The sequence below is a fragment of the Prinia subflava genome, chromosome 4 (genome assembly GCF_021018805.1).
Source record: "Prinia subflava isolate CZ2003 ecotype Zambia chromosome 4, Cam_Psub_1.2, whole genome shotgun sequence".
Taxonomy (NCBI): Eukaryota; Metazoa; Chordata; class Aves; order Passeriformes; family Cisticolidae; genus Prinia; species Prinia subflava.
This window is the reverse complement of record NC_086250.1, coordinates 22,242,617-22,261,919: the sequence shown is the minus strand read 5'-3', so window position 1 is coordinate 22,261,919 and position 19,303 is coordinate 22,242,617. Positions and strand designations below refer to the sequence as shown.

Below are 19,303 nucleotides of genomic sequence, written 5' to 3'. Positions count from 1 at the left end.
CAGGTGGTCCTGTGCTTCTCTGTCCATTATCAAATATAAAGCTCCATCCCTACAAGTCGTGAATCATTTTTGTGCACACATCCCAGCTCTGTGTCTCTGGGTGTCACTGAAAAAGTGAATTTCTTCTAAAAAAATGCTCTTCCCTTTCACAAGTTGACAGTCCTCACCAGCACTTGGTGAGTCCCACTGCCCCTCTGTGGTGATGCCCAAGGCAGTATCCCCACTCCTGCCTGTCTGTCTCCCCTACCTGCTTTAGAAGCCCTGGGAACATCCCTGCCCCTGGAACTCACGTGCCTGGTAGCCCTTCCTTACACTGCCTGCCCAGCATTTCCCCTCATAGCAACGTCAATACTCACAAACCCTTTGTTGTATCCAGTTTGAGTGGTTTTTGAGAGGGGGCTTGTGTACAACTGGATTTCAATAGGTGAGGGAGGGTGATAAAATTGATATGGCCAAGGCAATGGGAAAAAATTCTTCTGGATTCTGAGAGTACAGCTATGATGAACATGCCAAATAGGGCTAGATAGTGCTTGGCAGGGTGTGTGCTGCTGAGGGGCAGAATCATTTTAATATCCTGTATTCAAGGAAATGTTCTGCAACCCTGTGCAGGTGACAGCACAGGGACAGGACAGTGGGGAGCCATCTGCAGCCATTGCTCTCCCTGAACCAGTGTTGCAGCTATTGATTTGGAACTTGCCCCGTTTACTCTCACCTTGGCAGTGCCAGCTCGACCCTTAGCAGTGCTGATAAACCCTGCCACAACCTCCTGTCCCATCCTGGTGGTGTCACACTGTGAGGTGCCGTGGTGACAGATTTTTCCTGCCACTCTACCCTTGCACCAGCTGCTCTTTTGCTGCGATGTTCTAAACCCAGGAAACCTCTCTCCTATTTTTGCACAGAGGCTGCAGCCATACCAATATTTTTAACCTATTGTGGGTGCCCATCCCTTGCTAAGTGTTTTGTGTGAGGAAGGATGCAGTGCCGGCTGCAAACGCTTTTCCACAGGAAATTTAAAATCAGCCTTCTCCTTCTTCTGCTCTTGGCCCTTCTTGTGCACCTGGTGATGGATTTTGCTCTCTCCACAACCCATAGGCCCTGTGGCTGCGATACAAAAACATCAAAAGTCATGGGTGTCCTGTCAGGCAGACCCATGCCAGCCAGCCTCAAAAAGCTGAGCCTGAGAATCCTTCAGGATTTCAGTGGAAGCAACGGCTCCTTGGAGAAAAGTTCCCAGCCACAGAGAGCAGGGCTGCACTTGAGGGCTGGAGAGCCAGGAGTCCAGCAGCAGCATGAAGAGGGGAATGCAGGGTGGACCAAGGGATCAAAGCTGGCAGCACTCTTCGAGCATCCTCTCTACAACATCCCAGTCCCAGAGGTGACAGAAAAAGACAAGCTGTTTATCATCAACCCCATGGAGAAGTTCAGCCTGCGCAGCAGCGAGAGCAATGAATGGTGAGCAGCAAGCTCAACCCTAGCTTTCACTTGGGGGATATGTGGGTTTGAGGGGACAAGCAGCAGGGACCAAACATGTAGTTACTTATGTAGATCAGCATCCTACACCAGAGAGGCCCGCATTGCTAAGCATGCTCTTTTCACTTCTCAAATGCTTTCCTAGCCCTGAATTTTTGGGCTGCTACCCATAAGCTTGTAGCACATAGCAAAGCTAAAGGAGATGCTTGAATTATTCATTGTATTATAGATATCTATTAGGTGATCTCCTCAGCTCCTTCCCTTCCCCAATGCAGATTAGCCCTTAGTCTCTCTCTCTCTCTGTATATGAGGAAGTCCCTGCTCCAGATTTCTAACCAGTTTTATCCCCCTCTCTTGGTGTGCTGGAGATGTAAAGCCTGCAATGTAGGTTACCTCTAACCATGAGACCACTCCTGTCCTGCATTTTGTAGGATATTGCGTGACCTCTTTAGGCTCGGCCGTATGGTGACCTCACTGCTGATGGCTGTCTATTTTTATCTTTGGACTACTAACCTCTAATTAGAAGAGAAGATATTAAAAGCTTTAGCATTGTAACACATAGCTTCCTTATGGAAAGCATGCCTTTCAAAATTGGTGCCTGCTACAACTGGGAGAGAATAAAATCTAGTTTAAGAGCTGGTTTCCACAAATGGGCATTTGTCTTGTCTTTGAGGACCACCTATGGGTAGCTTTGGGTCTGGTTTGATGAAATCAATGCACAGTCTGTGTTTTCCGAGAGAGAGAGATGAATATGGGTTATAGATACCCTGGCCTAACTGTCCCATTGCAGTGCCAGTGTGTGCTAGCACAGAGGTGGGGCAGATACCCCCAGGGGCTCCCTTGGATGCCAGCAAACTGCAAATTTGCAGGATGCATAGAGACAGGGATAGTGCTAACCCAACTTATCTCCCTGGGGAAACCCACCCAAGGGGAATGGGTTGTTAAGGATGGGAGTTCAGATCAGTGCTGGGGATGACTGGGAAGCCCATGCTATTCCACATGTGTACACACGTGTGTCCCCAGTAAGCACATGGAGGGGTGTAGCAGACTGTTCTCCTGGGAGCCAATCCCTTAGGGAAAAACAGTAAGATGATCTGTTCCAGCAGGGAAATAAATGCATGGATGAGAAAAGCAGGATCAATGCAGGGATTTTCCATGGGGGATGGACGGAAGACATTGTGTCCAACCTAGCCATGCTGGTGGGTCTTCCCGGCCACCAACTTTGTGTGGGACCTGCCAGGTGCCAAAAGCCCATGGAGGCTGTATGTGGCAGGGGATTCTACCACCATGAAACCTGGAACCCATCCAGGGCTTGCTCTAGGCTTTCTCCCTACCTCATACGCCATGCACTGGCTGCCAGGAAGGGCCTGGGGACACAGGACCCATCCTGTCCCAACTAAAAGCTGTCATTGTTGTTGGGGTGGTGGTGGCTGTTGGGCTGCAGGGTCAGCAGCAGTAAAGCCGAGACGCTCCTCCCGACAGGGAAGACAGCCTATGACACCTACCCCACCTGGCTCAAATTCCACATCGGCATCAACCGCTATGAGCTGTATCCCCGCCGGGACCCCTTGTTGCCCACGCTCCTCCAGGATTTGGCCACGCAAAGGATCGTCAGTTCAGGTACTACCTCCCTGCCTGTACCCCTGTCCACACCCCTGCCCTGCTGCCTGCTGCCTGCCTCCCTCATCCCCATGTGCCTCCTTTCAGTCCAGAAGTCCGGCGGGACCCAGCTCAAGCTTATCATGACGTTCCCAAACTATGGGCAGGCCCTCTTCAAGCCCATGAAGTGAGTAGACCCTAGGACAACCCTATACCTCACCTACACGATCCTGTTAGGTACTGAGGAGGGGACCATGGAGGGAGAAATAGAGAAATGCTTCATTTGCTGCCTTGCCTCACCACCTCACCACATCCCAAAACTGAGGCGAGGTGAATGGTCCCCTTCCTCTTCCCTTTCCTGGCGGTGCTTGCTGCAAACTGGATGCAGCCTGTGGTGGGGTAGTGACCTCCAGTGGTGGAAAGAAGAAGGTGGTCTATAAGGACCATCCAGGAGCCTCCAGCCCATGAAGGGCTTCCCCACCCTTGAGTTGGAGGCAGGGGTTTCATGGGAGCCTGGATAGGGGGCTTGGAGCCATCCACCCATCAGGAAGTGACTGGAGGAGACTGGGTCTGGCTGTGTCACCAGAACACAGGTGAGTGGTGGTTTGGAACTAATCCCATGCTTGGAGTGACCCCATCCATGATGATTACCTCCACTGTCCCCTCTCCTTCCAGGCAGACCCGGGACCAGGAGACTCCCATTGATTTCTTCTACTTCTCAGACTTTGAGCGGCACAATGCAGAGATTGCAGCCTTCCACCTGGACAGGTGAGCATAAGCTTTGCATACTGGCAAAGCACCAGGGAAACTGCTCCTTCATCCCACCTCTCGCTCCCTGTTGCGAGAGATACCTGTGTCTTCTGTTTTCTGTTTTAATAACTTGCTGTTACTAAACCAGCTGAGGTCAGTAAGAAATGGTTCCAAGTTCTTTGTTTCAGGATCCTGGATTTCCGTCGAATCCCCCCAGTTTCTGGCCGTTTGGTCAACATAACAAAGGAAATTTGGGATATCACCACAGACAAGAAACTGGCCAAGACTTTCTTCATCTCCCCAGGTGAGCTTTCATGCTCTCCATCCTCTCCTGTGGCCACCTGGATGGAGCTCATCTGGAGCTGGCTACTGCTGCCCCAAACTCAGACAAACTATCCCACTGGGGACTGTTCCAGCTCCTGTGGGTATCCTGACACAGGCCTTTGCTCCTCACAGCCTCCCTTGCCCTTGTTTGCTGGTGGCAGATGGCCAGAGTGCATGGAGCATCCTCCTCTGGCTGCTTGCTGGACCACTCTGCCTGGGGGTCACAGGCTCATTGCCTTCCTTTTCTTTATCAACCTTTGCTTTGTCCCCATGGCCAGCGGGTAACATCTGCTTCTATGGGGAGTGCTCCTACTACTGCTCCACCGAGCACGCCCTCTGTGGCAAACCGGACCGGCTGGAGGGCTCCATGGCTGCCCTGCTCCCTGACAAGACCCTGGCCAAGCGCCATTCCTGGCGCAGCCCCTGGCGCCGCTCCTACCACAAGAGCAGGAAGGCCGAGTGAGACGGGGCATGGGGGGTGTGGGGACATGGGCCAGCAGAGCCATGGCATGGGAGGGGGCTTCTCCACAGCTGCTCTCATGGCCCCATTGCCCTCCCCGGCCTCTGCCACCAGGTGGGAGCTGAATCCCAACTACTGCGCTCAGGTGCGAGAGACACCACCCTATGACAGGGGCCATCGCCTCCTTGACCTCATCGACATGACGATCCTCGATTTCCTCATGGGTGAGCCTCTCTGTGCCTGTGCTGGGGGCTGTGGAGGTCCTTCAGGACCAACAGACCCAAAAGGCTCTGTGCCCTGTGGTATCATGCCCTGTGAGGTTTCTTGGCCAAACTGTTGTTTAGGCTGCAGTGAGCCGCAGTCTTACCCACAATGAGAGCACAGGGCTGTGCCAGCAGGGCATTTCCCAGGCAGAAGTGGAAAGTCAAGAGATTCCAGGGACACCCCACCTGAATGCCCCGGACATGGGAAGCACCTTGCAGCATGCTCTCACATGCAGCCTCTGGAGAGCCAGAGGTGGAGATAATGCTGTCCAGGGCTCTTGCTGCTTCTCCTGTCCCTGGGCCATTTCTTCCTCCCTACACTGTCCCCTCACCAGCATCTGACTGGGAGACTTTCCCATCTCCTCATTCCTGACCATCCAGCCATGCCTTTGCCATTATTTCTGCTCCATTTGTCACTGTTGTCCCTCTGTGGGGCTGCTGGGATGAAAAGGGGCCTGGAGGCCGTGTGGTCTCTGCTCAGTTCCCCTGTATGGCCATGGCCACCAGATGGACATCTTAGAGGTGCCTCCAACCCTTTTCCCCAGGCTCTGGGTTTCAGACTCACACCAGGAGAGTGCTCCATGTCCCTGGTCCCATCTCCTAGCCCACAACTTGACAGCAAATTTGTTGGCCCACCACAGGCAATATGGACCGGCACCACTATGAGACCTTTGAGAAATTTGGGAATGACACTTTCCTGCTCCACCTGGACAATGGTCGCGGGTAAAGTTGGGGAGTAGGGGGGAGCAATCACAGCAAAGGGGTCAGGAGAGACCTCCAGTCTTGCTGAAATGCCACCCTGATACATCCTTACGGGCTTCTCCCCACCCCTAGCTTCGGCACGCACTCACGCGATGAACCGTCCATCCTGGCCCCTCTCCAGCAGTGCTGCAGGTAATGGGCTGCTGCCTACCCCAGATCCGTGGCTGGGGTGAGGCTTATCCTGTTGAGACCTCTCCCTCCTCATCTCTGGCAGCATCAAGAAGTCCACTTACCTGCGTCTGCAACTGCTGGCCACCCAGCCCTACCGCCTGAGTGATGTGCTGCGAGAGGCACTGGCTGCAGATCCACTGGCCCCTGTCCTAGCTGAGCCCCACCTGCAGGCACTGGACCGGCGCCTGGGGAAAGTGCTAGTGGTGGTGGGACACTGCCTGGCCAGGGCAGCTCACCAGCAAGAGGTGTTGGTGGATGATGTGGGGTCATGGGTGTGATGAGGGGCTGGGTACCCTGCTGGATTGGGCTGTTTTGGTGTGCTGTCGAGGATGATGTGGGGATAGATGTGCAGCTTTGATTCTTTGTAGCATCAGCTTTTGGTGGCGCCAGAGCTGGTGGTGTGAAGAACAAGGAAAGCAGGTTGTAAGGATAGCTGGGACAGGGAGGAAATTTAAATAAAAAGGTTGGCCTAGTGGAGAAGACATGAGCTGTGATCTTCCCCACCAAGGCTGCTTTCCCAGCCCTGGCCTGTCCCTGCATGCCTGGATGTGTTACTTCAGCCCTCCAAAGCCTTTTGGGAAAGGGTAGGGATTTTTCCTGCCTTTCCACAGCAAGAGCTGCCAAACTGGAACAGCTGGCAATCTCCTTCTGCCCCACTCCCACCCCTAGCATGATGATGCCCTGGTGACCCCCAAAAAGAGAGCTGAGACTCCCCACTGCTGGTGTGGGGAAAATGAGGCAGAAGCTCCCAGCTGCACACCACTTACCTTTGCCCCAGTTTTCCCACATCTATTCAAAAATTCCTACAGCTCTGGCATCACCACCTCCTCTACAGGACCAGGGATGCAGCAAGGACAAACACCACTCCCCTCAGGACATCTTTCCAAATCTCCCGGGAACTGCCACTGACTCCCTTCACATCTGAAAAAGTGGCTTCTGAGGAGGGGATGGATTGACCTGGGGCTGTGCACCCTACTTAGTGCCTGGTGGCTCAGCACCCAGCTTATCCCCTGAGCCTCTAGGGGGGTGTTAATCCATGCAGGGTTATGTCACTTGGAGCAGGTGCCATTGTGACAGCTACTGCCAGCATACCCAGGTTGGGACACGGGATTGCCATCTGCATGGCCAGAGGTAAAGGTGCCACTGGAGAGGGGAGATGTCATCCCAGCCAGACACTTGCAAAGGGATGGGAAGCCACGGGAAAGGGTGAAAAAGGGCAGCTGGCACAGTGGGAGATGGAGCTGGAAAAGCTAGGCAGAGATTTTCACTGGAACAAAAAATGGGCTCAAAAGGAAGGAAAAAAAAAAAAGAAAGAAAGAAAAGGGAGACAAAGAGGATCTGTGTGTGTTACGCAACGGGGCTGGGGACGCTGAATTGGGGTTTGTTGCCGTGTGCCCCCCCCAATGCTGACAGCACGTCCTCCTGCCACTGCCCTGGCTTGTGCCCCAAAGCCCAGCACACGGAGGAAAAGGTTTCACGGTTCTTTTGCAATAGGTTCCTTCCCTTTTGCCAGCTTCGGGTTTTTTTTACTCTTTATATAAATACCTTTTTGCCCCATATCTAAAGCCAGGGGGACCATTCCTGCACCATGGCTCACAGACATAGCCTAAACAACCGCATCCAGACACAGGTAGCCAGTTGTCCTGACTCTCAGAGCTCCATCAGACAAATCTTTTTCCAAGGCGCCATCAGATTTTAAAGGCGGGGTGTGGGAGGGTGGCTGTTTTTTTCAGCCTGGTGAGTTTGCACAAGGTCCCAGCTGTGCCGCAGCGGTTCAAGGTCCTATGGGAGCAGCTTTGGCTCACACGCCCCTGACGAATCTGCTCAGCCACCCGTGGGAAAGAGCGATGGCAGCGGGCTGTCTGGGGCCAGTGGCCCAGGGAGCAGAACACACCTGCCCAGTCGAGGCGGCGCAGGCACACGGGTGTCGAGCAGGGCTGCCCACGCCCCAGGGATACAGGTTCGGCCGTGTGGTCGTGACCGATGGTGCTTGGGGTGCGGAGACATCCCACCCCACCAGGACCAGCAAACCAGCCAGCCCAGCAAAGCCCAAACCGGGCTGGGGTGCAGCTCTGCACCTGGGAGCTCCCATTTTGGGCTGGCATCACCCACGCCCTTGGCTGGCAGCGTGGGCTGACTGCTGCCTGTGCTGGGCATGGCGGGAGGAACCCCGGGGCTCAGGTGTTTGGGGACCAGGTCCCGGTGGGCCTTCATCATTGCTCCCCCCCAAATGATGAAAATAAAATAAAATTAAACAAAAGGATATGCCAGTGGCGATAATAATAATAAATAGCAATAATGATGATGATAAAGAACAGGTCCCTAGAGCGGTGTCTGCCCCTCTCTCCGCGGCGGTAGGCGGGGCGGGGCGGAGGCGGGGGAGTCTGGGGGTGGGCAGGGAGGCGGGTGCCGCCTTCCCCCGCAAAACAAAAGGAAGCGGGGGCGGCGGAGGCGACGGCGACGAGAGCGGCTGGGAGGGACGGAGGGGATCGTTTCCCGCTGCGCGGCGCTTCGCGGTGGGTTTGTGAGGGGGACGGTGCGGCGGGGGCAAAGCTGCGGGCTTGCCGGGGTCCGGCTCAGTACCGGGGCCCTGGGGGAAGATGTGTGGGGCCGGGGGTGCGGAGGGGCCGGAGCAGCCGCGCCACGCGCGGGCGGTCCGCGGAGGGGAAGGGGTTTTATCGGCCTGTACGGGGAGGCGGCTCTATCTCGGGGCACCCCACGGCCGCCGGCTCGGGACGGTGTTCGGTGTGGGCCGGGACTCCTGCCACAGCGGTGGGGTTCCCGCGAGTGGGATCCCGCTGGGTGCGTCCCTCCAGGGACCCTGCTACTGACACTTCCTTCTCTCCCCCGCCCTCTCCCCACCCCCAGGTGAGCCGAGACCCCCTCCGTGGTGCCGCCATGTCCCGCCGCAGCCAGCGCCTTGTCACCACCCGCTATTATCCCGGGCACGATGATGCCACGACCAGCAGCAGCAGCACATCTCTGATGGGTGGTACACAGCTCCCCTTCAAGGAGACCACCGGCAGGTTAGTGGGGGGGGGCGAGTGGGGGCCTCCCCCGGCCCAAATCTGACAGGGGCGGGGCATTCCATCCCCCACCAGGGACCTTCCTGGGTGAGGTGTGGGGATAGTTTGCAGAAGGGAGCATGACAGTGAGCCTGATGCATTCCGGCATGGCCGCCCTGGCCCTGGCTGGGCCCCTGCTCCAGCCAACGCGCCGCGCTCCCTGCCCAGGCACCTCTGCGTCCCCACGGGCCCGGCACGGGCGCCTGTCGTGGGCGGCCGGGTGCCAGCTCCAAGCTGCAGCTGGATGGCGAGAGGGAGGGCGGAGGAAAGAGGGAGGTGCGCTGCGATTGCCGGCCGGAAAACCGCAGCGGTGCGAGCGGAAGCGATGCCTGGGACGGGCGGGAGGCCTCCGCAAAGCAGAGGTTGCACCCTCCGAAATTGCCGCCATCCCGTGTGGAGGGAAGTGATGCTGGTCGAGGGACTGGGATGAATTCCCCATTTCCCTCCTATGGGTGCACTGTGACCCCCCACCACGTCTGATGAGCCTTTTCTCGCCTCCCGCAGGACGGTCAGGAGGAAATCCAGTAGCACAAAGCGCCTCTCTCCTGCTCCCAGCACCCAAACCTCCTACTATAGCGAGTCCATGATGAGCGAGTCCTACCTGGGGGGCAGCCGGGGCCTTGCTGCCCTGGGTAGCTCCATGCTGGATGATGACCTGGACAGCAGCACATACTGGGGTGAGCGCTTCCACTCTTCTAGGGCAGCTGGGAACCTCCCTGGACACTGGAGAGTGTTGGGGCAACTGCCCAGGCTGGCTGACTGGGTTGCCCCTTTTGGAAGTGATGCTGGGTGATTTTTTCAGTGGAACTCTGTGTTTTGGGGGCAGGTGCAGAGCTCTCCACCAGGAGGAGAAGAGGCACAGGGGACACAGAGTCCAGTAAGATCAATGGGATGCTGGAGAGCAAGACATACGACACCTACACGTCTTCATCTGGGTACTCCTCGGAGGACGACTACGCCGGTAGGGATGCACTGGTTTGTCTGTAGTGGCAGGAATGCAGGGGAGGCAACCCCAGTGGGACCAGCCCAGGGCCTCTCTGTACACAGTGTGCTGCCAGTCTCCACTAGATGCCACCCTCAGTGCAAAGCCTTTGCTGTGAGCAATGCACTGGGATGCTGTCTGCATTAGTGACTTCCTGCTTTCTTTCCAGGTCACTATTTCTCTGGCCAGAGTAGCTCTGGGTCAGGTCTGAGAACTGTAGCCTCCCGGGTAGGCTCCTTCCTCTGGCAGGTGTTCACCTCCCCAGGTGAGTGGAGGGCTGGCAGGGACACTTCTACCAGCAGTGTTCTTGCTAGTCAGCATCTCTATTGTCCAGGTGCTGTGTGTACTATTCCCTGTTTGGCTGGAGGGGTTTTATCCCCTTGTGGTTACCACTCTTAGGCATGGAGTGAACATCTCTGCCAGGACTCCTTCTGAGGCTTGTTTTTTCTCTTGGCAGTTCAGTTCATGTGGTGGCTGTTCTCGGGGCTGGCAGGGGCCTGGCACTGCCTCACCAGCACAGCTTCCCACCTGGACAGCGTCCCCTTCTCCAGGTGAGTGTGCTGTGGGGAGACACAAGGATGGGGAAAGCGTGGGTAAAGCCTGCAGGACCCTGGAAAGGGGAGGCACATTGGGCGTGGCGGCTCTCTTGTCATCTTTGCTTTCCCTCTGGCCCCCATCCAAAGGTGATGGAAGGTGGCTGCAGTCCTCCAGGCACTTATTTCTTCTCCATGCTCCAGGCGCTACCCACGTCTGAAGAGGTCCTTGCTGCTGCTGCTCCTCCTGCTCCTTGCTGCTGCAGCCTATGGTGAGCCAGCCTCCCTTGATGTGCTGCACTGAGATCTGGGGCAGTGCAGATCATCCCACTGCCACATCTGGGAGATGGGATGGCCTGGAGCTCAGTGCTCATGGCTTCTGGTAACCTGGTCCATCTGCACCCTTGTGCCAGTGTCTCCTGGTAATCCCTGGAGGTGCTGATGGCTGAGCCTCTGCATATCCACCTTGTTCACTACTGTGGCCCATTACTAGCCTGTGGTTTTGACCATCTCATCCTTTTGTGTCCAGGAGTTTGGTACTTCTACCCAAATGGGCTGTCGATACTTAGCCTGCGTTTCTTCCCATGGTGGGGAGCTGGAAAGCTTTCATCCTCCTCCGATGTTCCTGGGCCAGGGGCCCTGACCACGCTGGAGCAGGTAAACTTCAGCACAGGCATGATAGTGGCCCAAGTGGGATGAGTGCCTTGCAGGGAGAGCTGGGATGATGTGATTCATGGCTGAAAAATTGTTCTTAGTGTATGAGGAATGGTGGATAATGGGGCAGATGATGGCTTCACTCTGGCTCCCTGCCAGTTTGTGGCCATCTCACTCCTAGGTTGTCCCTGGGATGGAGCAGAGGGAACATTTGCCTTCTCCTGGGAAGCAACGGATGAATAAGAAAGATGCCACTGACTCTGGGGAATGGACACTTCCTTGGGGGGCTGATCACATCCTGTTTTTGTGCCTGCAGGGGGGACACCAACTCCTGGCTCGCTTCCAGTCCCTGGAGAAGCGCTTTGAGGCACTGGAGGCCGAGCTGTCACGGTGGGAGCTGCGTCATGGGGCGGCAGCAGTGACAGCAGGGGGAGAACCACCCCCAGAGGACATCCTTGCCCTGCTGGAGGGGCTGGTGAGCCGCCAGGACGCGGGGCTGAAGGAGCATCTCCATGCCGACATGGCCAACCACCTCCAGGTGAGTAACACGGGCCATGCAGGGAGATGGGGATGTGCAGGGCTAGGCTCTGATATTCCACCCTGTTCCTCATCCTTCAGGGCGAGCTGGATGCATTCCGAGCTCAGGTGCAGAGGGATTTAGATGGGTGCCTGGGCAAGATGGCACAAGCTTCCCAGGTAAGTGGATGAGCATGTGGTGGCCCCTGGACAGGATCCTCACCAGTGGTGTCGCGTGTCTCACCCCTTCCCCTTTTCCTGGTAGGAGACGGAAGCACGCTTGCTGGAGCTGAACTCGGAGTGGCAGAGGTAACGCTGGCTATGGGGCAACGCCATTGCTCTGTTAGGGGCAGGCAGCTAGCTCGGTGAATTTCCCTCAGCCAGGCTTAGGAGGGGTTTGCAGGCCTGGTTTGGGACAAAGGAGAGATCAAGAGGTGTAGTCTAGCAGGGGGAGGAAGGAAGGATACATATGTGGGTGTCTGTGGGAGCCAACACTGTGCCCTTCTGGCCAAAAAAGGCCAGTGGTATCCTAAGGTGCATTAGGAAGGGCATTGTCAGTAGGTTGAGGGAGGTGATCTTGTCCCTCTTCCCAGCCCTAGTGAGGCCACCTCTGGAGTGCTGTGTCAGGTTGTGGGCTCTCCAGTACAAGTGACACATGGAGCTCCCAGAACAGGTCCAGAGGAGGGGCTACAGGATGATGAAGGGACTGGACAATCTCTTAGGAGGGAGGGCTGATGGAGCTGGGCCTGTTCAGCCTTAAGAAGAGACAACTGAGAAGGGACCTCACCAATGTCTATCAGTATCTGAAGGGAGGGTGTCAGAAGAGTGGAGCCAGGCTCTTCTCAGTGGTGCCAAGCAGTAAGATAAGAGGCAATAGGCAGAAACTGATACACAGGAAGTTCCACCTGAATATGTGGAAGAACTTCTTTACAGTGGAGTGACGGCATGCTGGAACAGATTGCCCAGAGAGGTTGTGGATTTTCCTTTCTGGAGATAGTCCAGAACCATCTGGATGCAATCCTATGCCACGTGCTCTGGGATGACCCTGCTAGAGCAGAGAGGTTGGACCAAATGACTCCCTGTGGTCTGAATGCCAACCTGACCTGCCATTCCATGGCTGGCAGCAGGGCTCCAAGAGCAATGGCAACAAATGACCTTTGCCACTGTCGTTTTGCATCACTGTCCATGTGGCCCTTCAGCTGAGGGGTGACCTGAGGATGCTTTCCCATGGGATGCAGTAGAAGAGGTCACTGCCAGTGGAATTAAAACTAGGTCTGGACATGGGATTGAGCATAGGTGATGTGGGATGAACCTCTTCCTCCAATTTGCAGAGGGGAATTTGGCCTATTGGCACAAGGTTTTTGTTTTTCTCTTGGCACAGCTCGGTGCAGGAGAGCCTGCGAGGGACCTTCCAGCAGGAGGTTGGCAAGCTGGAGCAGGAGGTGGCAGTGCTGAGGAGGGAGCTGGCAAGCCTCAGGTCAGACCAGGAGGTGATGGGGAAGCATGTGGAGGGAATACTGGAGCAGCTGAAGACAGTGCGGGCTGATGTGAGTCCCCAGTCCCCAGCCTGTTTGGCAGAAAGGCGAGCAAGGGTCCCTGTTCCAGGGCTGAGCTCCATCTGCACGGTTCCAGGTGGAAGCACAGTTCCCAGTGTGGATCAGTAGGTTCCTGTCACAGTCCCAGCACGATGGTGCTGCTGCCTTCATCCTCCAGCGGGAAGACTTGCAAGCAGAGCTCCAGGCTCTGGAGCACAAGATCCTTGCAAAAGTCCTGGAGGACCGGAGACTGTCAGCACGGGATGCTCACGCTGGTATTGGAGTAGCCCTGCAGCAAGGAGGGACTGCAGGAGTGACAGAGGAGGTGAGTACTGGCTGGAGCCCCAGGGACATGAGATGACCACAGTTGTGGTGGTGGGGACTGTGCCCCACTTTGTGTGTGCAGGGGGCTGGCATGTGTGCCTGGCAGATGGCAGAGGCATTAGGACAGCCCCCATAATTGAGATATTGATTCTGGGCTCAGAGGATGTGAGAGCACCCTTGAAACTCTTTTGCCTCTCCCTTCTCAGTTTGTGCCTGCACTGTGCTCTGGAAGAGGTCACAGATGGTAATAGCTGCAGCCCTGCAAGGCTCTTACTGTCTTAAAATCCAAGCTTCTGCTCATGCATCCTTCACCCGTGATGTGGGACAAGTGCCAACAAGGCTTCCATGGGTGGAGCATCTTGCTTATCCCCATTCTTCAGTTGTTTGGTGCAAAGCATTTTAGCAGAATGACACCAAGGGGAAAAAATGAGCCTGCTTGTTTTGGAAAAAGTTGCTGGCAATTCTCTGTGGAGGTAGTGGAGGGAAGGGTCAAGCTGGGATTAGCAGTCCCCATAGTCTGTGCAAGTTTTCTGTGCTCGTTGGAGTTTAGACCCAAAGTAATGCTGCAGGGTCCTAGCTCCTTAGGCTGGGTTTTGCTCCAGATGGATGCTCCAGCCATCTCTTCCTATTCTGGATGGGGGGAGCTCCCATTAATCCTGTGGGAACAGGGCAGGAGGGACCAGCAGATGATTCTGGGTTGTCTGTCAGGTTCTGTCTGGTGGTACCTCTGCTTCCTCTGGGCCAGCCCCTCTTGGGGACAGGCAAGTGCAGTGTGCCTGGGTGCTGCCCCTTTGCTGCACAGCTCCTCTCCCCTGAGGTATTTTTAGCAGCCTCTAACTAGGCTTCCCAGCCAAATGCGTGTCCTCTCCTTTTTGGCATGGTGATTCATCCCCTGGCTGTTCTATCCCCTGGCTGTCTTGTGGGAAGGTGTTTGCCCCCTCTGTCCCTGCAAGGACAAGTGGGTGGGGGGCAGGATGCATGCCCCAGTTCGTCACCCTCCTGTGCCCTCTGCTCCTGCTACAGCAAGTGCATCTCATCGTGGGCCAGGCCCTGAAGCGCTACAGTGAGGACCGTGTGGGGATGGTTGACTATGCCCTCGAGTCAGCAGGTAGGTGGTCAGGATGAGCCAGCTGTCCTGGGGAGGTGACCACAGGGTGCTGGCATGCAGCTCACCTGCTGCCATCCCCTCTCATGCCAGGGGCCAGCGTCATCAACACTCGCTGCTCAGAGACCTACGAGACACGCACAGCACTGCTGAGCTTGTTCGGCATCCCCCTGTGGTACCACTCGCAGTCTCCCCGTGTCATCCTGCAGGTGGGTGCTGAGTGGGAGGACTGGGCTGGTTCTCATGGGGGTTTTATTGCTCCAAACCACCAAGGCTGGTGGGTGAGAAATGACTCTGATGGTGGTAACATTGCTGGTGTCTCACTTCCATGCTCGTAGCCAGATGTCAACCCTGGGAACTGCTGGGCATTTCGTGGCACCCAGGGTTTTGCTGTCATCCGTCTCTCTGGCATTATCCGCCCCACGGCCGTGACGCTGGAGCACATCCCAAGAGCCCTCTCGCCACAGGGGACCATCCCCAGTGCCCCCAAGGACTTTGCTGTCTATGTGAGTGCCCTCGCCCAGACCTGAGGGAGGGGGGGACACAGTGGGAGGATGCCGGAAAGGACGGTTAACAAACCCCATATCTGGCTGTGGGGTGCTCTAGGGGGGTTGGTCTTACCCTGAAGAACAGGAAGAAGCAATACTGGTGAGGAGAGGGGTATAACTGGGTTTCAGAAAGAGTTTGAGGGGACACAGGGACAAAGGTCCTTGAGTAGGTGTAACTTTTGGTCTTCCCCCCCCCCCTTTATCCTTCCCCACTGGTCCCTATTCCCATTTGTCTATTTTGACCCAGAAGAGCAGGAGTGGGGGCCAAGCACGCTTGCGTCTCCCTCTCCCTCTTCTGCCCTGGATGCATTCATCACCTCTGGTCTCCCTCTCTGATGACCCCTGGTTCTCCTTTTCTGCCTCCCTGCCCTTCCGTAGGGCTTAAAAGAAGAAGGAGAGGAGGAGGGCCTTCTCCTTGGACAGTTCACCTACGACCACAATGGTGACCCAATCCAAACATTTTACTTGGAGGTAAATGCTTTACCCCTGGAGCACCTGACCCTGAGAAGAAAATGGGGCCTCTGAGGTCCCTGAGCCTTAGAGAGCCCTCAAGGTCTCAAGTTTTTCTTTTCTCTCCTCCCCAAGGGTGACTCCATGGGCACATACCAGCTGGTGGAGCTCCGGGTGCTGAGCAATTGGGGCCACCCTGAGTACACCTGCATCTACCGCTTCCGTGTGCACGGGGAGCCGGCGCACTGACCCCGGCCCTGCGCGGGATGAGGATGCTGTTGGGCTGACAGCAGGAGGGGATGCATCTGGTTCACTGCTTCGAATGCAGAAATTCTGGCATGTGCCAGCAGCTGCCCCAGGAAGCTGCTCCCCTGGAGGAAGGAGAAGAGCTGGTGTTGAAGGGGTGAGGCTTTCACTCTTCAAGGACTGGGGTGGTGAGGCAAGAGCATCCCACGTGGGTCCTAGCGCAGCCTGGCTTGTTTTCAGTGCATATGGGACATTTTAACTTTTTAAGCTAACTTTGTATCGGGTTTGCGCTACCCCTCTTCCCTGTTGTCCCACTCCTTTCTATCATGGCCAGGGCTTGGGAAAGGGGTGTCATTTTCTGATGTGCTTCGTGCAGGCTCAGTGCAAGAGATCTTTGTGTGGGACCATGGTGCCTGACTCGGTGCTGCCACCGAGTAGGTGGGAACCGGTCATGGCCACCAAGTCCCCTCCACACAGGGTCACTTCTCTTGCTTGGTGTTGGTTCGGGTAAAGATCTCCAGCCCTCCAATGCTGGGCTGGCAGAGAGGAAGTAAGACAGTATTAATGAAGTATTAATATGAGTCTAATGGTTTGGGGCAGCAGGAGGAGAGGAGCATGGCGTGTGTTGGTGGCAGAGCCCACTTGGTGCTGCCACCCATCCACTCAAGCCCTCTTGCTAACAGTAGCTGAGCTGGGCCTTGGTAATGCTGTTGGCCTCCCTGGCTGGCTGCCTCCCCAGTGTTAAGCTTGATGATGCTATTGAAAAGTCCTCTTGCTTACTTTTACTTTGGGGTTCCGATTTTTTTTTAAGAGGGGTGGGGAGCTATTTTCCAGTTAGGGTGTTGGGGCTGTTTTTTTTGGTGGGGGGGAGGTGGGTGGGGTTGTAGTAACAAAGGGAAAAAAGACTTTTTCATGCAATTTGTACTTAACCAGAGAATGTTACATGGTGCCACTTGGATGAGTGGCTTTGATGTGGAGTAGTGGAGAGGGCTAGAGCTTTTTTTAGTAGAATAGCATACACATTAGGATAAGCTAGAATGAGATGAGCAGAGCTGTTTACAATACAGGCCTCACATTGTTGGTGGCTTGGTAGCTGGATGTGGAAGCTGGGGTCCTCTGTACTCTGCTGCTGGTGGGGTGCTGGAGGTGTTCCTGCCCTCCTGGCTCTGGATGTCGTCTGAGACTGCAATGCGTGGCTGTGGCCTCTTGCCCATGGCTGCATCTATATATACTTGACTGTTAGCAGCAAGTGGGAGCTGCTGCCCAGGGCTCTGCAGGGTTCTTGTGGGGGGAGCCAGGGCAATCGCCAGGGCTTGCAGGTGCCAGCATGCAGAGCCACCTCAGCCTGCAGGACTCCCTCAGATCCTCAACGGTAAATGGCTGGTGCAGGCTGACCTCCTTTCTCTTGGAATGGCTCCCTTCTCCTCCTACCTCTCCTCATTGGCATTGTGCTGTTTTCTGAACCCTGGCTGTGGGAGGATTGGACTGGAGCAGGAGTTCTGCCTGCAGTGGGCATGTAAATCTTGCCTGTACTGTTGGGATGGATGGATGCACAGCAGGGGTTTGCAGGAAGGATGGACAGGGACCTTCCCCAGGCTGGGGATTGCTAGGGCCATCTGGCCTCTCCACCTCCTGGCTGCCTGCATCATACAGTTTGGCTTACGTTCTTGGATGGTGTTAACAGCCTCCAGCTTTGTGTTGTGTTTTACTGAAAGAAAAGCTCAAGGGCTCATGGTCAGTGTTTCAGTCCCTGTCCAGTGCCGGTATTGTCCTTCCCCTGACACCATGGGAGTACATGTATTGATTCCCACTCTGCTTGAAGCAATGTAGGCATAGAGGAGGAGGAGGAGGGGCTGAAAAAGTGTCTCCTTTCAGCATTCCCTGATGGACATCAGGCAGAGCTGCTGAGCTTTGACTCCCTCCATGCCAGCTTGGGAGGGTGAGGATGGTGGCATCACATACCTTCTGAAGAGGTCTCCTTGCTCCAAGTGGGGGAAGTGAGCCCAGAGGGCACAGTCCTGTCTCCAACAGGTTAAAATTACCCTGTGGAGCCTCTTGCAGAGCTGGGAGGCCCTGTTGCAGGGAGAAAGCTGACCTGGAGCCAGAGCCAGGGACTATAAATTCTCTCCTATATTGAGCATAGTCTTAATTCTTGGCATCCACAGCCAAAGTTATTTTAAACTTGTCTACAGCTGCTGCTGGCCTTGGTCATGGCCGTAAGTGCACTGAGCACATGGAGTTGTGCTTTTATGAATGCCTAGACCTGTTCTGGGCTTGGCAGACCAGCTCCTGTATTTATTTGAATCATAAAGAGAGAGCAGAGATTAAGCTCTCCTTTTTTCTCACCTTTCACTGGCTGCTGGAGCAAGAGTTATAACCATGAGCCTGGGAAAACCCCTTTTCTTATGTTCCTTCTGGGTCCCTGGTCTCTGGCTTGGACTGTAAGGACAGACAAGGTCTTTGCCCAAGAAAAAAATTATTTTGTGGTATAATCAGGCATGCTGGTGAGAGGCAGGAAAGGTGACCTCTTCTCCTGAAAATGGAGTCATAGTGGGATCTCTGCTCCTTCCACGTGGGTGTTAACTGCTCTGTCTGGGTTAGGGAGCATTTGGCTTTACAGTGCAAGCTTGCCCTGTCCTTTTGACATGAAAATCTTTGCTATTCTAAGTAAAACTCCCTGGGGCCACCAGTGAGAGCTCATCCTGGGGCTTCATGGTCTTTTCAAGCTGGTTTTAGAGGCCTTACCATGCCATCTGTTGAGGATCCCCATGAACATATGCTGAGGCTACATATGGGCTTTCAGCCCCCAAATTCAGCATCAGTGCTGGGCTGCAGCCTGAACACCTGTGCTGAGTGCCCAGAGCCACTGGCTCTTGAGATTGCAGCATTTCTGCCGCACTTCCCAGAGCTGCAGAAGAGGGCACAGAAAACTGCAGCTTCAGCATGTGCTTCATTGCCCAGGGGTATTTAATCCCAGATCTAATGCTGAAGATGAGCCTGGTGAGGCAGGAGAAATGCAGAACAGCTGCGGGAGCAGATTTCTCTTATTTACTCCATTTCTTTCCTCTATTCTCCTTCCTTCACAGTTTGCTCTGCACACGTGTTACAAATTAGCCCTGCAGAAACAGTTGGTTACAGACAGGAATTTGAGTTTGATGCTGTAGCCTGTTGCAAATGCTGCACTGTTTTGTTCCTTTTATTTTTTAATCAACAGATTGCAATTTATGCCTATGCAAGAAAAAAACCAAACAAACAAAAACCAAGACATAAATTATATCAAAACTGCCCCGAGTGGTTTGGATGTTTTGTAACTGAATTTGCTGTTGGAAATGATGTACAGTTAGTAGATAGACAAAGCTATTCTTGGAGCTCTTCTATGTAGTTTTATGGCAAATACTTATTTTCCAGCCTGATGTACTAACTCTAGGGCCAGTTAACAAACCTATCAGCTTGTCATTGAGCAGGCTTGAGGATGCAAAAACTGCTTGAAACAATGCTGAAAACAAGATGTATCCTAACACCTCTAATTCCAGGGGACTAGAAACT

General features: G+C 54.9%; 2 protein-coding genes across 5 annotated transcripts in view; both read left to right on the top strand.

Moving 5' to 3' along the window:
• Nucleotides 1–390: 390 nt before the first annotated feature.
• LOC134549872 (extracellular serine/threonine protein kinase FAM20C-like) lies at nt 391–8,064 on the top strand. Its single transcript, XM_063395918.1, has 10 exons — nt 391–1,452; nt 2,915–3,090; nt 3,178–3,256; nt 3,745–3,837; nt 4,008–4,123; nt 4,422–4,602; nt 4,718–4,827; nt 5,508–5,589; nt 5,701–5,760; nt 5,843–8,064. The coding sequence occupies exons 1-10, from the start codon at nt 974–976 to the stop codon at nt 6,075–6,077; spliced, it is 1,611 nt and encodes a 536-aa protein (XP_063251988.1). The 5' UTR covers nt 391–973; the 3' UTR covers nt 6,078–8,064.
• A 125-nt stretch (nt 8,065–8,189) lies between these two features.
• SUN2 (Sad1 and UNC84 domain containing 2) overlaps nt 8,190–19,303 on the top strand; it is a 14,280-nt gene continuing 3,166 nt past the window's right edge. The window contains exons 1-18 of one of the 4 annotated variants that reach the window (XM_063395914.1): nt 8,190–8,315; nt 8,668–8,825; nt 9,369–9,541; nt 9,691–9,825; nt 10,016–10,111; nt 10,304–10,397; nt 10,584–10,651; nt 10,909–11,036; nt 11,350–11,571; nt 11,652–11,729; nt 11,815–11,858; nt 12,931–13,096; nt 13,182–13,409; nt 14,432–14,516; nt 14,607–14,722; nt 14,852–15,019; nt 15,440–15,532; nt 15,647–19,042. In XM_063395914.1, the coding sequence (XP_063251984.1) occupies nt 8,698–8,825; nt 9,369–9,541; nt 9,691–9,825; nt 10,016–10,111; nt 10,304–10,397; nt 10,584–10,651; nt 10,909–11,036; nt 11,350–11,571; nt 11,652–11,729; nt 11,815–11,858; nt 12,931–13,096; nt 13,182–13,409; nt 14,432–14,516; nt 14,607–14,722; nt 14,852–15,019; nt 15,440–15,532; nt 15,647–15,760 (2,136 nt within the window). In that variant the 5' untranslated portion in view covers nt 8,190–8,315; nt 8,668–8,697 and the 3' untranslated portion in view covers nt 15,761–19,042. Of the gene's footprint in view, nt 8,320–8,667; nt 8,826–9,368; nt 9,542–9,690; nt 9,826–10,015; nt 10,112–10,303; nt 10,398–10,583; nt 10,652–10,908; nt 11,037–11,349; nt 11,572–11,651; nt 11,730–11,814; nt 11,859–12,930; nt 13,097–13,181; nt 13,410–14,431; nt 14,517–14,606; nt 14,723–14,851; nt 15,020–15,439; nt 15,533–15,646; nt 19,043–19,303 lie in introns of those variants that run through there. The other 3 variants (XR_010080192.1, XM_063395915.1, XM_063395913.1) reach the window with 3 other exon arrangements.